Source organism: Canis aureus, chromosome 6, assembly GCF_053574225.1.
Source record: "Canis aureus isolate CA01 chromosome 6, VMU_Caureus_v.1.0, whole genome shotgun sequence".
Classification (NCBI taxonomy): Eukaryota; Metazoa; Chordata; class Mammalia; order Carnivora; family Canidae; genus Canis; species Canis aureus.
In genome coordinates this window covers 79,745,861-79,760,839 of record NC_135616.1, presented here as the reverse complement: position 1 = coordinate 79,760,839, position 14,979 = coordinate 79,745,861, and the positions used below count along the sequence as shown (strand labels likewise).

The 14,979-nt window shown below is 59.8% G+C and overlaps 1 protein-coding gene across 2 annotated transcripts in view; it reads left to right on the top strand.

The window, feature by feature from the left end:
- The first annotated feature begins 4,435 nt into the window (after positions 1-4,435).
- Positions 4,436-14,979, top strand: part of LMOD1 (leiomodin 1) — a 35,137-nt gene continuing 24,593 nt past the window's right edge. Inside the window, exon 1 of one of the 2 annotated variants that reach the window (XM_077902461.1) lies at positions 4,436-4,909. In XM_077902461.1, coding sequence (XP_077758587.1) covers positions 4,649-4,909 — 261 coding nt within the window. In that variant the 5' untranslated portion in view covers positions 4,436-4,648. Of the gene's footprint in view, positions 4,910-7,604; positions 7,641-14,979 lie in introns of those variants that run through there. The other variant, XM_077902460.1, reaches the window with a different exon arrangement.

Below are 14,979 nucleotides of genomic sequence, written 5' to 3'. Positions count from 1 at the left end.
CCTCTCTGGTGGGCAAAGAGGATTCAGCCAGGGTGAGGGTGGGGGTGGCAATCTCTTGTCTCTACCGTCTCGCCTTCCCCCTTGCTCTCGGGGGGAGGACATTCATCTGCGCTGCCTCAGAGCTCCCCTCTGCCCATCTCCACTCACGCCGGGAGTGCTGGACCAGGACAGTGTCTTGCTTCCAGAGACAAAGTCGGCTGCTCTCGAGAAACTTCCAGCTTCCCCTAGAAGAAGCACGATTCCATATGAACTACCAGTATATTGAGTGCTGACAACGTGTCTGATGCCATTACGTGCGTAGCAAACATTATCTTATTTAATCTATTTAATAATTCTGTAACCCTGGGCAGTCGGGTCCTTTTTTTCTCTTTGGGCAGGTACTTTTATCTTTTATTTATTTTTTTTGAGAGGGGGGCAGGTACTTTTAATGTCTTCATTCCCCACTTGGGGCTCCTAAGGCTCAGAGAGGTCAAATAACTTACTGAAGGTCGCACATCTGAGATTTGAGCACATGTCACTGGCCTCCAGAGCCCGTGGTCTTACCTGCTATACCATCCTGCCACCCTCTGCCCCTGCAAGTGGGCCTTTCCTGGTCATCCAGGCCAGGTAAGAACCACCCTAAGCATCATTTACACTGGTTGCAATTCCCTGTGCCCACTGCCACTACCACCACTGATTTGGCTAGGAGATTGGAGGCCTCCCTTCCTTCCTTCCTTTCCCCTTCGTTCTAGCACAGCAGTTCTTGTTTTTCTCTGGGGAGAAGCTATGCCAGGATGCCCCGGCACGCGAGACGTAAATGTTTCAGGTGGAAGTGGATTCGAAGCTTGGACAATTCTTGCCGGCCACCGAGTGGGCGGGCAGCGGTCCCTCACTGAAGGGGCTGGAGGAGCCTGTACTCCTGGGCTCTGGGCTCCTCACTGTGAGGCCTTCAAGGGAAGACTCTCAGGCTCTGTGAGCTCACAGTCCCCGCGGCTCCAGGGAGCAGAACACTTCAAGCGGAGTCGGAACAGAAAAGTGACCTTTTTTTTTTTTTTAAGATGTTATTTATTTATATTTGAGAGACACAGAGAGAAGCAGAAACACAGAGGGAGCCTGATGCGGGACTCGATCTGGGACTCCAGGATCACGCCCTGAGGCAAAGGCAGGTGCCCAACTGCTGAGCCACCCAGGCTGGAGCGACCTGTTTTGAATTGCGGGCCCGAGGCAGCGAGATGCAAGGGTTTCTGTGCAGGAGCATTGGTTAGGAGGCCCTGAGTCCCGCCTTGAGGTTTGGAGGTGGTGGATTTATTTTCTGAAGAGACCACTGGACCCAGAGGGTAGGTCACGTCGACCACATGGTACAAAGAAGGCTGCCCCCGGGGACGGGGACGGAAGGCGGCTATTTGCAGTCAGGCCCTGATTGCTTTTGGAGGGAGGAGTGAACATTATTGGCAAAAAGCCTAAGAAAGAAAAATCTTTTTTTTTTTTTTAATTTTTATTTATTTATGACAGTCACAGAGAGAGAGAGAGAGAGAGAGGCAGAGACATAGGCAGAGGGAGAAGCAGGCTCCATGCACCGGCAGCCCGACGTGGGATTCGATCCCGGGTCTCCAGGACCGCGCCCTGGGCCAAAGGCAGGCGCCAAACCACTGCGCCACCCAGGGATCCCAAGAAAGAAAAATCTTTGGAAGCTGGAAAGAGAGCTGCTTTTAGTGGACTGGGGACTAGAGGTTGGCCAAGGCGGCTCCAGAGCCAGGGATCCCAGAAGATGATGCCTCTTCCAGAAAGTTCCTGCCAGAGAAGAGAGTGAAGACTGAGTGACCCAAGGTGGGGTTGGGCTAGAGGCTTGTTGGCAGGTGCAGGACGCATCCCTTCCACCCGACGTATCAAACTGGAGCCCGCCTCAGGCCAGCTCAGGTCCTCTGCTGTACCCCCTGGGCTGCCCACCCTCCCTGCTCCCTGCAAAACTACCGCGTCCTCAGTTGGACTCTTAACAATTGCTTGCACCTGTCTTGCTTTACTTTGCCTTATAGTATAATTCATTTTTGCGCCATAAATTATACATTTTCAAGAGAATAAGCATGTTGTAATTATTTCTCTCACGCCATAGCGCCGGGCAGGCTATGTATACGTGGCAGTGGCTAAGTTATGTGTGTGTGAGTGAGAACCAGGTGAGAAAGGGGGTGTGTGTGTTGAAGGTACTTACGGCTGAAGGAGAGAAAGAGAAAGATGAGAGAAGAGGTGGGAGGGGGAGAAGACAGGAACCCAGGAAGCGAGGAAATAAATAATCGTAAATAACTGGGTAAAAGATTATAATAACTGCCAATAATCGTTGTGTGTTTGCCACGTACCAGGTATAGCAGCTGCCTGGTTCACGTGCATGTTTGAACCTGAGGTTCACAACAATCTTACAAGGTTGGTACCTTGGGGGCGCCCGGGTGGCTCAGCGGTAGAGCGTCCACCTGTGGCTCAGGCCGTGACCCCGGGATCCCGGGATCGAGTCCCGCATTGGGCTCCCGCAGGGAGCCTGCTTCTCCCCCTGCCTGTGTCTCTGCCTCTCTCTGCGTGTCTCTCTCAGGAATAAATAAACAAAATCTAAAAAAAAAAAAAACAGAACAAAAACAAGGTTGGTACCATGGCTGGCCCCGTTTCAACCACGTGACCCCTGAGTAGCAATACCTGCAGGCTGAACTAGGAAACATCCTGCTCTCCAGCCTCCCCTAGTTGTGTTTCCTTATGGCCGCTGTACTTCTCTTTTAAGGCATTTTGTAGGCTTATAATTTTTTAATGATTTATTTGAAATTATTTATTAACCATCTTCACTGACAGAAAGCAAGCTGCGGGAAGGCGGGGAGCACACCGATCCTCTTAAGTAGGTTCCACACCCGACATGGGGCTTGAACTCAGGATCCCGGGATCAAAAATCAGATGCTCTTCCGACTGAGCCAGGCAGGCACTCTGGTTTTCTATCTTTAGTTCCAGGCCGTGCCCTTAGAACCGACACATAGTAAGCACTCGATAAATACGATAAATACGTACTTCCTGACTCTGGGACAGAACAAGGACTGCTTTTTAAAAAGGACAGCCCCTGGGCAGCCCGGGGGGCGCAGAGAGGTTCAGCGCCGCCTTCCGCCCAGGGCATGATCCTGGAGTCCCGGGATCGAGTCCTGTGCCGGGCTCCCTGCATGGGGCCTGCTTCTCCCTCTGCCTGTGTCTCTGCCTCTCTCTCTGTGTGTCTCTAATAAATAAATAAATAACCTTTAAAAAAATAAAGATTACAAAAATAAAAAGGACAGCCCCCAGGATTGTCCAAGCCCTTCCTCTTGGGGCCACCGGCCTCGCCTCTGCACCCTGGTCCTGCCAGGCACTGCCATCCCCTCCTCAGCCTTCACCTAAAGCTGGACAAGTGGGCGTTAAAGGCAGGGCCAAGTTTTTGTCCCAGATGATCCCTGGACTCAGCAAATGCTGATCAGGTGACTGTCTCTCTCTGGCTTAGGATGGAAAGACGCCAGGAAAGATCGAAGCATCTACCCTGATGGGTTACACCAGGGCTTCTAGAAGGGATTTTGTGGCAGGGGGGGGGGCAGGAGATTGGGTGTCTCTGTGCCTTGTGCAGGCGGCATGATGGATGAGCCGTGGAAAGCCCTCGGATGAAACATGCCAGACCCGCTGCAATAGTATCCCTCCCAACAGCCCAGAATTATATTTCCCTGAAGACACCCTCAATCGTGCTCTGGATTTATACGTGGGTGGCCACCTGCCGGAGCCGCCTCAGTGCTCCCAGAGGTCTGGGTACAGATGCGCAGCAAAGGAAGGTGCAGAGGGGAAGAGGGGACCGAGGGAGGTCTGAACCCCCTTCCCAAGGGCCTTGGCACTTCAAGGAAAGGGAAGGGGTCCTTTAAGGGTTGCCCGGCTGTGCAGGTCCTGCTCCCCCCACCCAGCTGCCAGGTTCAATCTGGGCACACGGGGAACGTTTATTTTCTCTCTCTGTCAAGAAGAGGCTGCGCCCCCGGGTTCCCCCTCACAGACCAAGGGGGTGGGTGGGAATCACGCTCCCCTTCGTGTGCCTGTAGACAACGGGATACAATAGCAGGGCCCGAGGCCCACGCAGACCCCGCAACATCCCCACAGGATGGAGAAGCCCGAGGCTGGCGGGGCTCCCGGGGGAGCCCCGCCAGCCCCGACCCCGCCGCCCTGCTCTCCTGGCTCCCCGGCCCTCGGCCAGCCTCTGCATTTTTGTATCTTTTTCTCATTGCGTGGCCCCCTTGTCTTTAAAAGGCTAAATGCTCGGTACTAAATTTGGTCACACAGAGCTCCAAGATTCCCTGGAATGTCCTCAAGTTTCAAACAGCTCTGACAGCGAGGCCGGCCCGCCCCTGCGTGGGGATTGGCTCGTGCCCTCCCGGCCCTCGGTCGTCGAGCCCTATTGGCCGCTGGGTCCCCCGCCAGGGTCCCCTCCCGGGTCCCCTCCCGGCTCCGGAGCCAGCCTGCAGTTACTACTTGGGCACCGGTGGCACCGCAGGGCAGGCCGGAGGAGCCCGTCCTCGACCAGCCGGGGGTCTGCTCCCAAGCCCGTCGGCTCCACCCGGACCAGCCGGTGCCCCGCGGCCCTCCAGGCGCCCCCTTCCCCGCGGCCCTCCAGGCCCCCCGCGGCCCCGCATCAGCCGAGATGTCTAAGGTGGCCAAGTACCGCCGGCAGGTGAGCGAGGACCCCGACATCGACAGCCTGCTGTCCACGCTGTCCCCCGAGGAGATGGAGGAGCTGGAGAAGGAGCTGGACGCAGCGGACCCGGACGGGAGCATCCCTGTGGGGCTGCGGCAGAGAAACCAGACGGAGAAGCCGGCCACGGGCGTGTACAACCGGGAGGCTATGCTCAACTTCTGCGAGAAGGAGACCAAGAAACTTATTCAGAGGGAGCTGTCCGTGGACGTGAGTGAGCGGCTGCGGGAGGGGAGGGGCGGCCGGGGGCCGGGGGCTCCGGGGGGACCCCACCCCACGCCCACGACGCCTCTGGCAAAGACGTCAGGCTGCCCGCTGGCGCCTGCTGAACGGCAGGGTGAGCCCCCCCGCAGAGCCGGCGGGTTGGCGGCCTCAGCATCCCGCCTGGAGCGGGACCTGGAGAAGGGCCTCGAGGCTCCTGGTCAGGCTGACCCCGTCCTCCTCCCCCAGCGCTTCCCCCTCCGCGTGCATCTCACCCCTTGCGCGTCTCGGGGGCAGGTGGGGGCCGAGGGTGGAATGATGCTCGCAGGCCTTGGCGGCCACCCCAGGGAGGACAGCCGGCCCTCGGCCGTGGGGGCAGCTGCGGCACACGGACCGTCGGAGGAGGCCCGGGGCAGGTGGGCTTGCCAAAGGGGGCGACGGGTGTCAGGGCTCCGTGAGGCGGAAATGCGCCCTAAGCTGCCGGCCTCAGCTTCCCTGCTGGGGAAGTTGGGGTTTGCACTTCCTGGGGAGCATCCCCTCCGCCCTTTGATACCGAGCCCTTTGGCAAGCCAGCCCGGCCCCTCAGCTAGGGTTAAAGATCCTCGCCAGCAGGGTTTTGCCCCAGGAGGGCACAGAGGAGGGGCGAGGCCGAGGAGCCCGTTCTGGAAACCTCTGCCCACAGGAGGCGGGGCTGAAGAACGTTTTCTGCTTTCCTGAGTTGGGCTGGAGGGGTTCCTTTCCCACCATGTGTTCATCTGTGGGTTTTCGTGGGGCAGCCTTGCCTGCCCCCCAAGTGTGAGCCGTAGAGCCCCTTGTCCCGGCGCAGGCTCAGCGGGGAGGCCGTCCCGAGCGTTCGTGCCGGCTCCTCTACTCAGCAGGGACCGGCCACGACTCGTACCTTGTCCCTCCCGGGGATTCTCACATCAGATAGTTCAGCCTGGACTCTCGTCCTTTGTTCCACTTCTGCGGAGACCAAGGCCCAGAGCGTCCAGTGACGCGTCCATTCCCACAGAGGAAGAGAGAGGCCAGCGTCGCCCTGGAACCCCTGTGACCTGCCCAGCCGGGTAGGAGATGGGGCGGCACAGGTCGCTGAGCCTGTCCGCTGGAGGATGGGAGGTGGAGCGCCTGGGGCCGTGTGTGCCGCCCTGACCCCCCCGGCCCGTGTTTAAGGCTTCACCAAGGAGTTGAAAGTGAGGGGAGTGGGAAGGCTCGGAAATTCGTTACCCCGTGGGCAAGGTGAGTGCCCAGGACGTGGCATGGACACCGATGAACAAATCTAGAAGGTGGAGAGGACACAGGGGGCTCGCGGCCAGGACCTGCGGCTTCGAGGCAGCCATCAGGACATGTGGGGGGGCCCCCAATGCACCTGAGGCCTCGGCCTCCCTGCAGGCGCCCCACTGCGGCCCCGACTCTCAGTCTAGAGCCCGGCCCTCCTCTTCCCTACTGCTGGTCCCGGCCTGTGCCCAGGGGCGTCTGGTGGGCAGAAAGACCCTCCTGAGGCTGAAGGCAAACGCAAAGCATCCTTAATCCCCAGCGAGATGCTTAAGCCAAGGGGACTGTGGGGACCGTGGGGACCTGACTCTCGTGCTTCTGGAAACTGAATTCTCTAAAGGCCTTGTCCTCTGCCGACTGAACCCGGGTGAGCCTCGCCTGCCCACGCCGCCGCCCCCACCCCGCCGGGGCGCACTTGGTTCTGCCCACGGAGCCGCGCCAGGGCAGGGGGGGTGGGCACGGGTGAGCGTCCTTGGTGTGGGAAGATGGCCTCAGGGCCGTCCCTGCCCTGTCCCGACAGGCTGTCCCCTCCCTTCCCCGTCCAGCCGGAGGGCAGGTGGGGGCAGCGAGGCGGGAGGTCAGGGCCACGACCGAGCCACCAACCTCATCTCTGGAATCTGGATGAATGGCAGGATGCCCGCTGCCCCTCCCGTTGGTGAGCTGGGGTCGCTGGGGGCGAGGCCCGCCTTCCTCTGCGTCCCCATGCAAGCTACTTGGTGACTCGCCCCCTCGGCCACAAGGTACCCAGCCCGGGATTGTCGCGGCAATGGGGGGACAACGGCGCGAGACAATGGCCTTGGCACATAATAAACGCGCCCTACATGGAGGCCGTGAAAGGACCACTTGTTTCTCCGCCTGCCCAGCCCTCCCTCCTCCGTCAGTCCGTGCAGAGGGCTGAGCAGCCAAGCCCGCCACTCAAGGCGGGGCCGGGATGGGCAGCAGCTCCAGGAGGGGCTCCAGGCTGGGCGGCTGCAGCTCCCACTGACAGGGGCCTTTGCTCCTTGCTTGGACCCGGGGCGTAGACCGGCTCTAGGAAGTGTAGCCAGATGAGCGTATACTGAGAACCTTCTAGATGCACGTGCTCACCCCTTCCTTTATTTAAGCCTCCCCCTTGTTGGGAGATGGGTGTTCTAATCCCCATGGCACAGAGCAGGAAACTGAGGCCCAGAGAAGCTGAGTAACTGCCCTAGGCTCATGCAGCATCCCGCATGAAGCCAGCTGGGCTTCGAGGACGCTGCTTCCTCCTCCCTGCCTCCGAGCGTGCAAACCAGGGCAGCAACCCGGGCCCGTCCTGAAGAGCTGATCATCCAGTTAGGATCACAAGACACACACGAGCAGAACCACCGCAGAGCTGGGACAGGCTCAGGCGCCGTCCCAGGAGCAGCGGGCGCCCACGGGGTCTCGCTGGCCGAGCCGTCATCCTGCCCCCAGGACCAGGAGCATCCATATGAGGACCACGGGTGGACAGGTGGGGCGATGGTATTGGGGCATACTCTTAAAGTTAGCCTTGCCTTTTAGACACAAATACTGAAATATTTATGGGGAAAAGTGATAGGATGAGGGGATTTGCTTTAGCACAAGGTGGACACGGGGACTGAGGAGGGAGATGGATGAGATGGGATTGCCCGCCCCTGACAGCTGTTGAGGCTGGAGGGTGGGTGTGCCCGCATCCCCATCTCACGGTTCTCTCTCCTTTTGTGCATATGCTTGACGTTTCCCACAACAACGTGTTGGGCTGTTTCTTTTAGACAGAAACTGAGAGTGGAAGGCAGGCCCAGTTTGGGTCCTAGGCTCTGGTTTCTCTGGGGGGTTGGGAGGGCCCCAAGATTCATATTCCAGCTACCGTGCCAGGTGGGTGTCGAGGGTGGAAGGGGCGTCAGGTGGCTTCTCTGTCAGTGGCGAGAACACTCCGGGGCCGGCCTGGGTTGGTTTGTCCCATCCCTCATGACTATTTCTCCCCCCTACTCACCCCCGTGCTTCCTCCGGGTCACAGGTGCCACTCCTGACTGCCGGGCAAGGTCGGCCCCGTGTCTGGTCTGAGCGCTCCCGTGCCCCTCGGCACCAACCCACCCCGTTTTCTTGCCTCCCTCCCTCGCCAGCCTGTGTGATTCTGCAGGACAAGCGCTGACCTGGGGCCTGGCCCAAGGTGGGGCCTCCGCCTTCTGTTTGTTGAATGAAAGTTAGGAGTGGGAGCTGGGGCTCAGCAGGACTGACCCCTGGCTTCCCTCTCTCCCTTTGAAGGAGCAGCCCTGTCAGCCTGGGCCCCCTGGGGACTCTCCTTCTGCTCAGGTGGAAGACAAAGCCCCTGGGCAGGTGTGTGGCTAACAGTTCAGTGAAACCCTTGTGCGTGGCTCAGGTTTCAGGAACCTGATCCCAGCAGGTCAACTCGTGTGTTCTCTTTCCTTCCCAAGTGGGAAAGAAAATCTGCAGCCTGCCTCCCCTGTCCTTCTCCCTGGCATTACCAGGGGCCGGGATTAGCACCTCCAAGCAGCCAGCAGCAGGCGCAGCTGAACCAGGGGCGGAGGAAGCTCTTTGAGGTTCTCCCTTGAGGGGCTAACCAGAAGCACCCCACGAGCCGGTCGCCCAGCCTCCTGACCTGCCCCTCGGGCCTCGGGCTCACGCAGCCGCTCCCCTCCCTACCCAGGCTCCATTCGTGGCCCAGTGTCCACGGCCCCTCTGCAGGGACGGGGATGCAGGGGTGGCCCGAGGCCGGCAGCGTGAGCCCTCAGTTTGCCCTTTGCAGAGGGCTGGGCCCTATCAGGAGTGCACTGGGCAGCACGACTCAACTATTAAGGAGATTAACCCCGACTGGTACACACCCGAAATAGCCCTGGAGGCTGGGGTGGAGAGGGCAGCAGAGGTGATGGGGCCTGTGGACCTGGGGAGGCAACAGCAGGCAGCCAGTGAGGGTTAGACAAGTTGAAAATCTCTCCCGGGAGGTAGAAGGTGCCTCCTTCCAGAGTTTGAAAATGCAGCTCTGCGATCTCTTAAACAAGTGGTAGGATCCACAGGTGCTTGTTTTCATTGTTGTTCTTGCTCCTGTTTTATACGTTCTCCTCTGTGCTTGTGCGGCGTTGGATTCGATGGACTGTAAGCCCCGAGGCCCCAGCACCCGCTCGCACGTCGGCGCCACCCGTCCCCTGTGCCCGCAGGGTTGAGCTTGGGCAGAGGGAGCGTGGATGAGCCTGGCAGGAGGGGGCAGGGCACACAGGGCCGAGGAGGAGATGCAGAAATGAAGCGGCCCCCGGGGGGGCAGGGGGTGCGATGGTGGACCAGGGTATGAGCCCACGGAGCAAGGGGAGATTTCTCCTGGCGTCTGGCGGGCTGGGGGCTCCCGGGTGTCCGCGCCGAGGCGAGGAGAGCCTATGTGAGCAGACACCTGGGCTGGAGTCAGGTCCTCATCCCACCCGGCTCCCCTCCCCCAGCCTCTCCTTCCACCCAAGGGACGCAGTACCTGTCTCAGACATGCCCGCCAACGGCCAGGTGGGGAGCTAGAGCATCCTGCACCGACCCTTCCAGACCTTTCCAGGTCGGGCCGTGACCTCTCGTTTATCAGACCTCTTGGGGCATAACCGGCAAAGAAGGGATCTGGACTTGAGTATCCGTTCCCTCCGGGCTCCCTTCGCCCCGGGCAGGGTGGGGAACAGAAAGCCCGCGGGTGTTGGAAGCTTGCAGGGCCAGGTCTCAACCTGCTCGTGTGCCTGCCGGGGCCCTGGGCCAGCGGCGCTGCCACTGCTCTCTGGTCACTGAGCTTCCAGGAGGAAGACGGCAGCGCCTCCAAGGCTGTGGCGAGGACGAGGTTGGCCGAGGCGCATCGTGGGCGCTCCCCTCCCCTAAACCCTTCAGACTGTATACCTGTGGAGATGCCAAATCGACCTTTTGGGTTTGTTTGTTCATCTTTAAGAGATCAAGAGACAATCTGTCAGCAGGAGTGAGGAAATGGCAGAAAGGGAGGCAGAGAGGCAGGCAGCTAGCTTCAGGGAAAGGCAGTGGGTTTAGTTACTTCCTGCCTGGCCCCTTTCTCTTGATTTCTTTTTTTTTTAAGACTTTTTAAAAAATTATTTGAGAGAGAGAAAACATGAGCATGAAAGAGAACGAGCAGGAGCAAGGGGGAGGGTAGACGGAAAACAGACTCCCCACTGAGCAGGGAGCCTGATGTGGGGCTTGATCCCAGGATCCCAGGCCCCTAGGACTGTGACCTGAGCGACCCCGGGCCCCTAGGACCTTGACGTGAGCGACCCCGGGCCCCTAGGACTGTGACCTGAGCGATCCTGGCCCTCTAGGACTGTGACGTGAGCCGAAGGCAGATGCCTCACTGACTGAGCCACCCCGGCGCCCCCTTGCCTTGATTCCTCTGAGCCCACTTTATTTTACGCCCCAGGCTCTAGTGGCCCCCTGGGTGGCTGAGTTGGAAACACGGAGTAGGAGCTAAAGGGAGATGGAGGGGAGGTTCAGGACTGGTGAATTCTCCTTGTCTGCAGCTTCCACGAGCTCAGAAAAGCCTAGGCCACTTCGGACAAATTTGGCTCCACCTGTCCCTGGGGTCGGCTGTAGGGACAGCCAGCGGGGTTGGCGGGATGCTACTCAGGGCAGCCAGGCCTCCCGCTCCCTCACACCCCCACCCCTCACCTGCCCTCCCCCACGAAGGACCCACGGGCTCTGCAAGTGGTCACGTCCTCGGCCCTGACTTCTGGATCAGGCCAGCGGGGCCAGCAGAGCCAGGTGGAGCATCCCATGGGCAGACCTTCCGGGGAAGCTCTGGGTGTGGAATGTATGGAGTCAGCACACAGCATAGGGTCTTCACAGACCAGCTGGACTTGGGTTCAGATCCTGCTCTGCTGGTTGCCGGCTGCAGGACCGGAACAAATCGCTTTACCTCTCTGAGCCTGAGTTTCCCCATCTTTAAAATGGAAATAACACCTAGTCATAGGTTAGCTGTGAGGTTTTAGCAAAATCTTATAAATCATATGCATAAAGCAGGTGGCGAGCGCGGGGTTGGAAGCCCAGTAGTGAGGGCCCCTACATGTGACTTCCTCCCTTCCTTCACTGCTCTCCCCTCCACCCGTTCCTGTTCTCAGCATTCTTTTCATAGGCAGGATTTAGGAAATATGTTTTATATCTACAAGGAGGGAGGAGGACTCCATTAGATCATTAATCCTTCGACTATTAGGAGTTTCTATCATACGAGGTGCTTTCCGAATGCTGGCACAGGGCACTGAACAAGACAGACGAGGTCCTTGCCCTCATGGTGCTTCTATTCTTATGGGTGAGCCGGAGAACCCGTTTACCTAAATAGATCGCATATGACATATGCACATCATGTATGACACACATGCTACATACATGTAAAGGGAAGAATGCACTTCCAGGAAAGGGTCTATGATGATTTCCTGTAAGGTGGTCAGGGAAGACCTCGCCCAAGAAGTGACAAAGGAGCCGGCCAACGGGAAGGTCTGGGGGAAGCTTTCCAGGCAGAGGGAACAGCAAGCAGAAAGGCCCGGGTAGGGGAGCAGGTTTAGTGTGTCCGAGGAAACGCCAGGCCGGTGTAACAGGAGCAGGGTGCGCGAGGGGCGGGTGGGGGGGTGGTGGAAGAGATAAGGTCCCAGAAGTAAGCGGGATTCAGATAATGAAGGGACCTTATGGCTCAGCAGAGGGAGTTTTTATTCCAAGTGCGGCGAGATGTCACCGGAGGGTTTTGAGCAGGGGAGAGAGGTGACGCGATCGAGGTTCCTAAAAGGATCCATCGCTGTGCCGTCTCTCAGATGAGTAGACGTAGGAGGGCAAGACGGGGGGAGAAGGGAGACCAGCTGGAAGGGTACGAGGGTATGAAGCTCCGGCAAGAGGCCACGGGGCCAGATCTAGGGAACACCCGGAAGGTAGCGGCACGGACGGGAGTGTGGACTCACGGGGGAAGAGCGCGGGCGCGGCCGGGCCTGCCTCAGCTACCCGCTAGGTTTGAGGCCGTTCGCTGAAGCAGGCACAGCAGAAGAGGACTGGTTTTGAGGAGATCAAGAGCTCTGGTCTGAACAGGTTACGTTCGTGGTGCTTGGGGGACGTCCGAGAGCAAGTGTTGGGCGCACCGGCACGTGCAGGCCTGGAGCTCCGCGTGCAGCCCCAGAGCCGCTCGTGTGTAGGCGATCCTTAAAACCGCGAGCCTGGAAGAGCTCCCGTGGGGAAGCCGGAGGAGAAGAGCAGAGGCCCGGGCCCAGGCCCTCCGTTCCCCCATCGTCAGGCACTGGGAGCCGAGATGGGGCCAGCGAGGAGGGAGGCAGGTGGGGGGACGCTCGGAGCCGCTTCACAGGAGCAAGCGGCCGGGCTGAAGCCGGGAGGCTTACGAGCTGTCACCGTCGTCAGAGGTTAAATGTCGGGTCACAAGAAAAATGCTCAGTGCTCCGTGGGTGAGGTCGAGAAAACACGGAAACACTTCGGGATCCGAGCTCCGGCCCGCGAACCGTCCCCAGACAACAGCCAGCTCCGAGCTGCTCGGAAATCCAGCAGATTTTCACCTCGGGTGCAGCCATCTTCTGTCCCTGGGGCCACCCGTGCCCAGGGAGCAGGGGGGAGCACTCGGGGCCTCCCGGGGCCGCGGCTGAGGCTGGCCCACGCGGGCGGGGTGCGCGAGGCGGGCGGGGGGCACCGGGCCGTGGGGCGGACTGTGTGCTCGCTGCAAGCCTCCGACGAGCACTAATTCTTTAAAAATTAAAATTTTGATTTTAATTTTTAAAAATTTAAAAAGGATTTTATTTATTCGACAGAGACAGAAAGGGAGTACATGCAGGGGGAGAGGGGGAAGGAGGGGGCCCGCCGAGCAGGGGACCCGACGTGGAGCTTTAATGCCTTTCCCGTGTCTCCTTTTGTGCTTGACGATAATGGATTTTTTTCCAACACTTTGTGTTTGTTGAAATATAAAACACGCACAGAAAAGCGTCCAAAACACAACTGTAGAGCTCCATGACTCTCCCAGCGGGAGCCCGGAGGAGAGCAGGACCCCCGCCCCCCCTCCCGAGGCCTGTGCTCCCGGGAGCCCCTCCGCCTCCCACCCTGTAGGCGAGTCCCACGGCTTTCAAGTGTCGCGTGTGTCTGTACCGCACTCGCATCGCTTACATACGCAGCACGTGTTCGTGCACATTATTCACGTATATGACGCGCATGGATGCGATCGCACAGTACGGGGTCTTTCCTGTTCTGCTGCGTTCACTCCGCTTTGTGTGGGTGACACTCAACCGTCGGTCGCCGCAGCCTTTCTGTCGCTGTCTCTGTGCAGGGGCCGCGAGCCCAACGGGCCGCGCTCTGTGTCCGCGGTCACTGGAAGGGCAGGGACGTCTGGGTCGCGGACAGTTTGGGGCTCCGGCACCTCTTGGTGCCCCTGTGACTGCGCTGGTGCCGGGAACACACCTGGGGCTGGAATCGCTGCGTCTCTTCTCCGCCCTGAGGGATGAGGATTCGGAGCAGGGAGCCCCAAGCCGGGCCCAGTGCCCCCCGGCACCCGGCCCAAGGGCGCCTCTGGGAGCAGCCAGCTGCTGGGGAGCCTTGGCCCCCACTCGGGATCTGCCCCTTGGGGCAGCGGTGGCTCAGCCCGGTGGGCACCTCAGGCACAGCCTCGGGGTCTGCGGCTGACCCGCATCCCGGAGCAGGGAGCCCGCCTCTCCCCGGTCACCGAAGAGCTGTCCCTCCTCCTGTCCCGGCCTGTGCTCCCCGTGTCCTCAGAGGCTGGCTCCTCTAAGCATCTGTCCTCTCTCAGCCTCTCCCTCCCTCCCTCACCCCTGTCTCCCTCCTCCCTCCCTCCCCCTTCCCTCCCCCATCTCTCTCCCTCTCTCCCTCCCTCCCTCCCTCCCCACCCTCCTCGTCCTTCCCCATGCTCCTCCATCTCCCTCCCTCCCTACCCCATTCCCTCTCCACCCTCCTCTCTCTGCCTCCCTCTCTCTGTCACCCCCCTCTGCCTCCCCCTTCCTCCCCTCCTCTCCCCCTCCTTTCCTCCCTCCCTCCCCTCCCTCCCTCTCTCTGCCTCCCTCTCTGTCACCCCCCTCCTCCCCCCTCCCCTCCCCCCTCCCTCCCTCCTACCCTCCCTCCCCCCTCCTACCCTCCCTCCCCCCTCCTCCCTCCTCCCCCCTCCTTCCCTCTTCAACATTCCTTCCTCTGGGCTTTCTCTGTCCAGTTCTCACCTTCTCTCTTTCCCTTCGCGGCAGCCATCGAGCTGCAGGGAGTCCTGTCTACAGGGACTCTCACCTGGGCCCAGGAGCTGGGAGGTGTCGGGGCCCCAGGGCCCCGGGTCCCTTAGCCGGGGGTGCTTTCTCAGTTCTCCCGCCATTACCTTGTGGTATCAGCCACTTGCTCCTTCTCAAAATACTCACCCCTCTCGGTGCCAAGACACCACACTCATCACCTGTCACCTGGCTCTCTTGTCCCTCCCGCTGTTCCTTCCTCATCTCATCTGAGGGCGGCTCTTCCTCCGACGCCTCGGGATGTGGTTTCTCAGGGCCCCGGGCTCCCTATGCCGCCACGTGGGTACCCTCGTCCAACCCCATGGTCCAGCTACCAGCTGTGTGCTCTCTCTCCATCTCTGGCCTAGATCTCTATTTTGAGTTCTAGATCATTCACTTGCCTCTTGGACTCCTCAAGTGTCTCAGATTCAACTCGTCTAAAAATAAATTAATCATAGTCACCTCACCCCACCCCTCAGCCTGCTGTCCCCCCTGCATTCTACACTTGGGTGAATGGAGGCACACCTGGGGCGGAACCCTGGGGACTCTCCTGCTCTAACCCCTCGCAGGGCTCGCAGCTCTCACGGTGACGCGGTCCCATCCAGG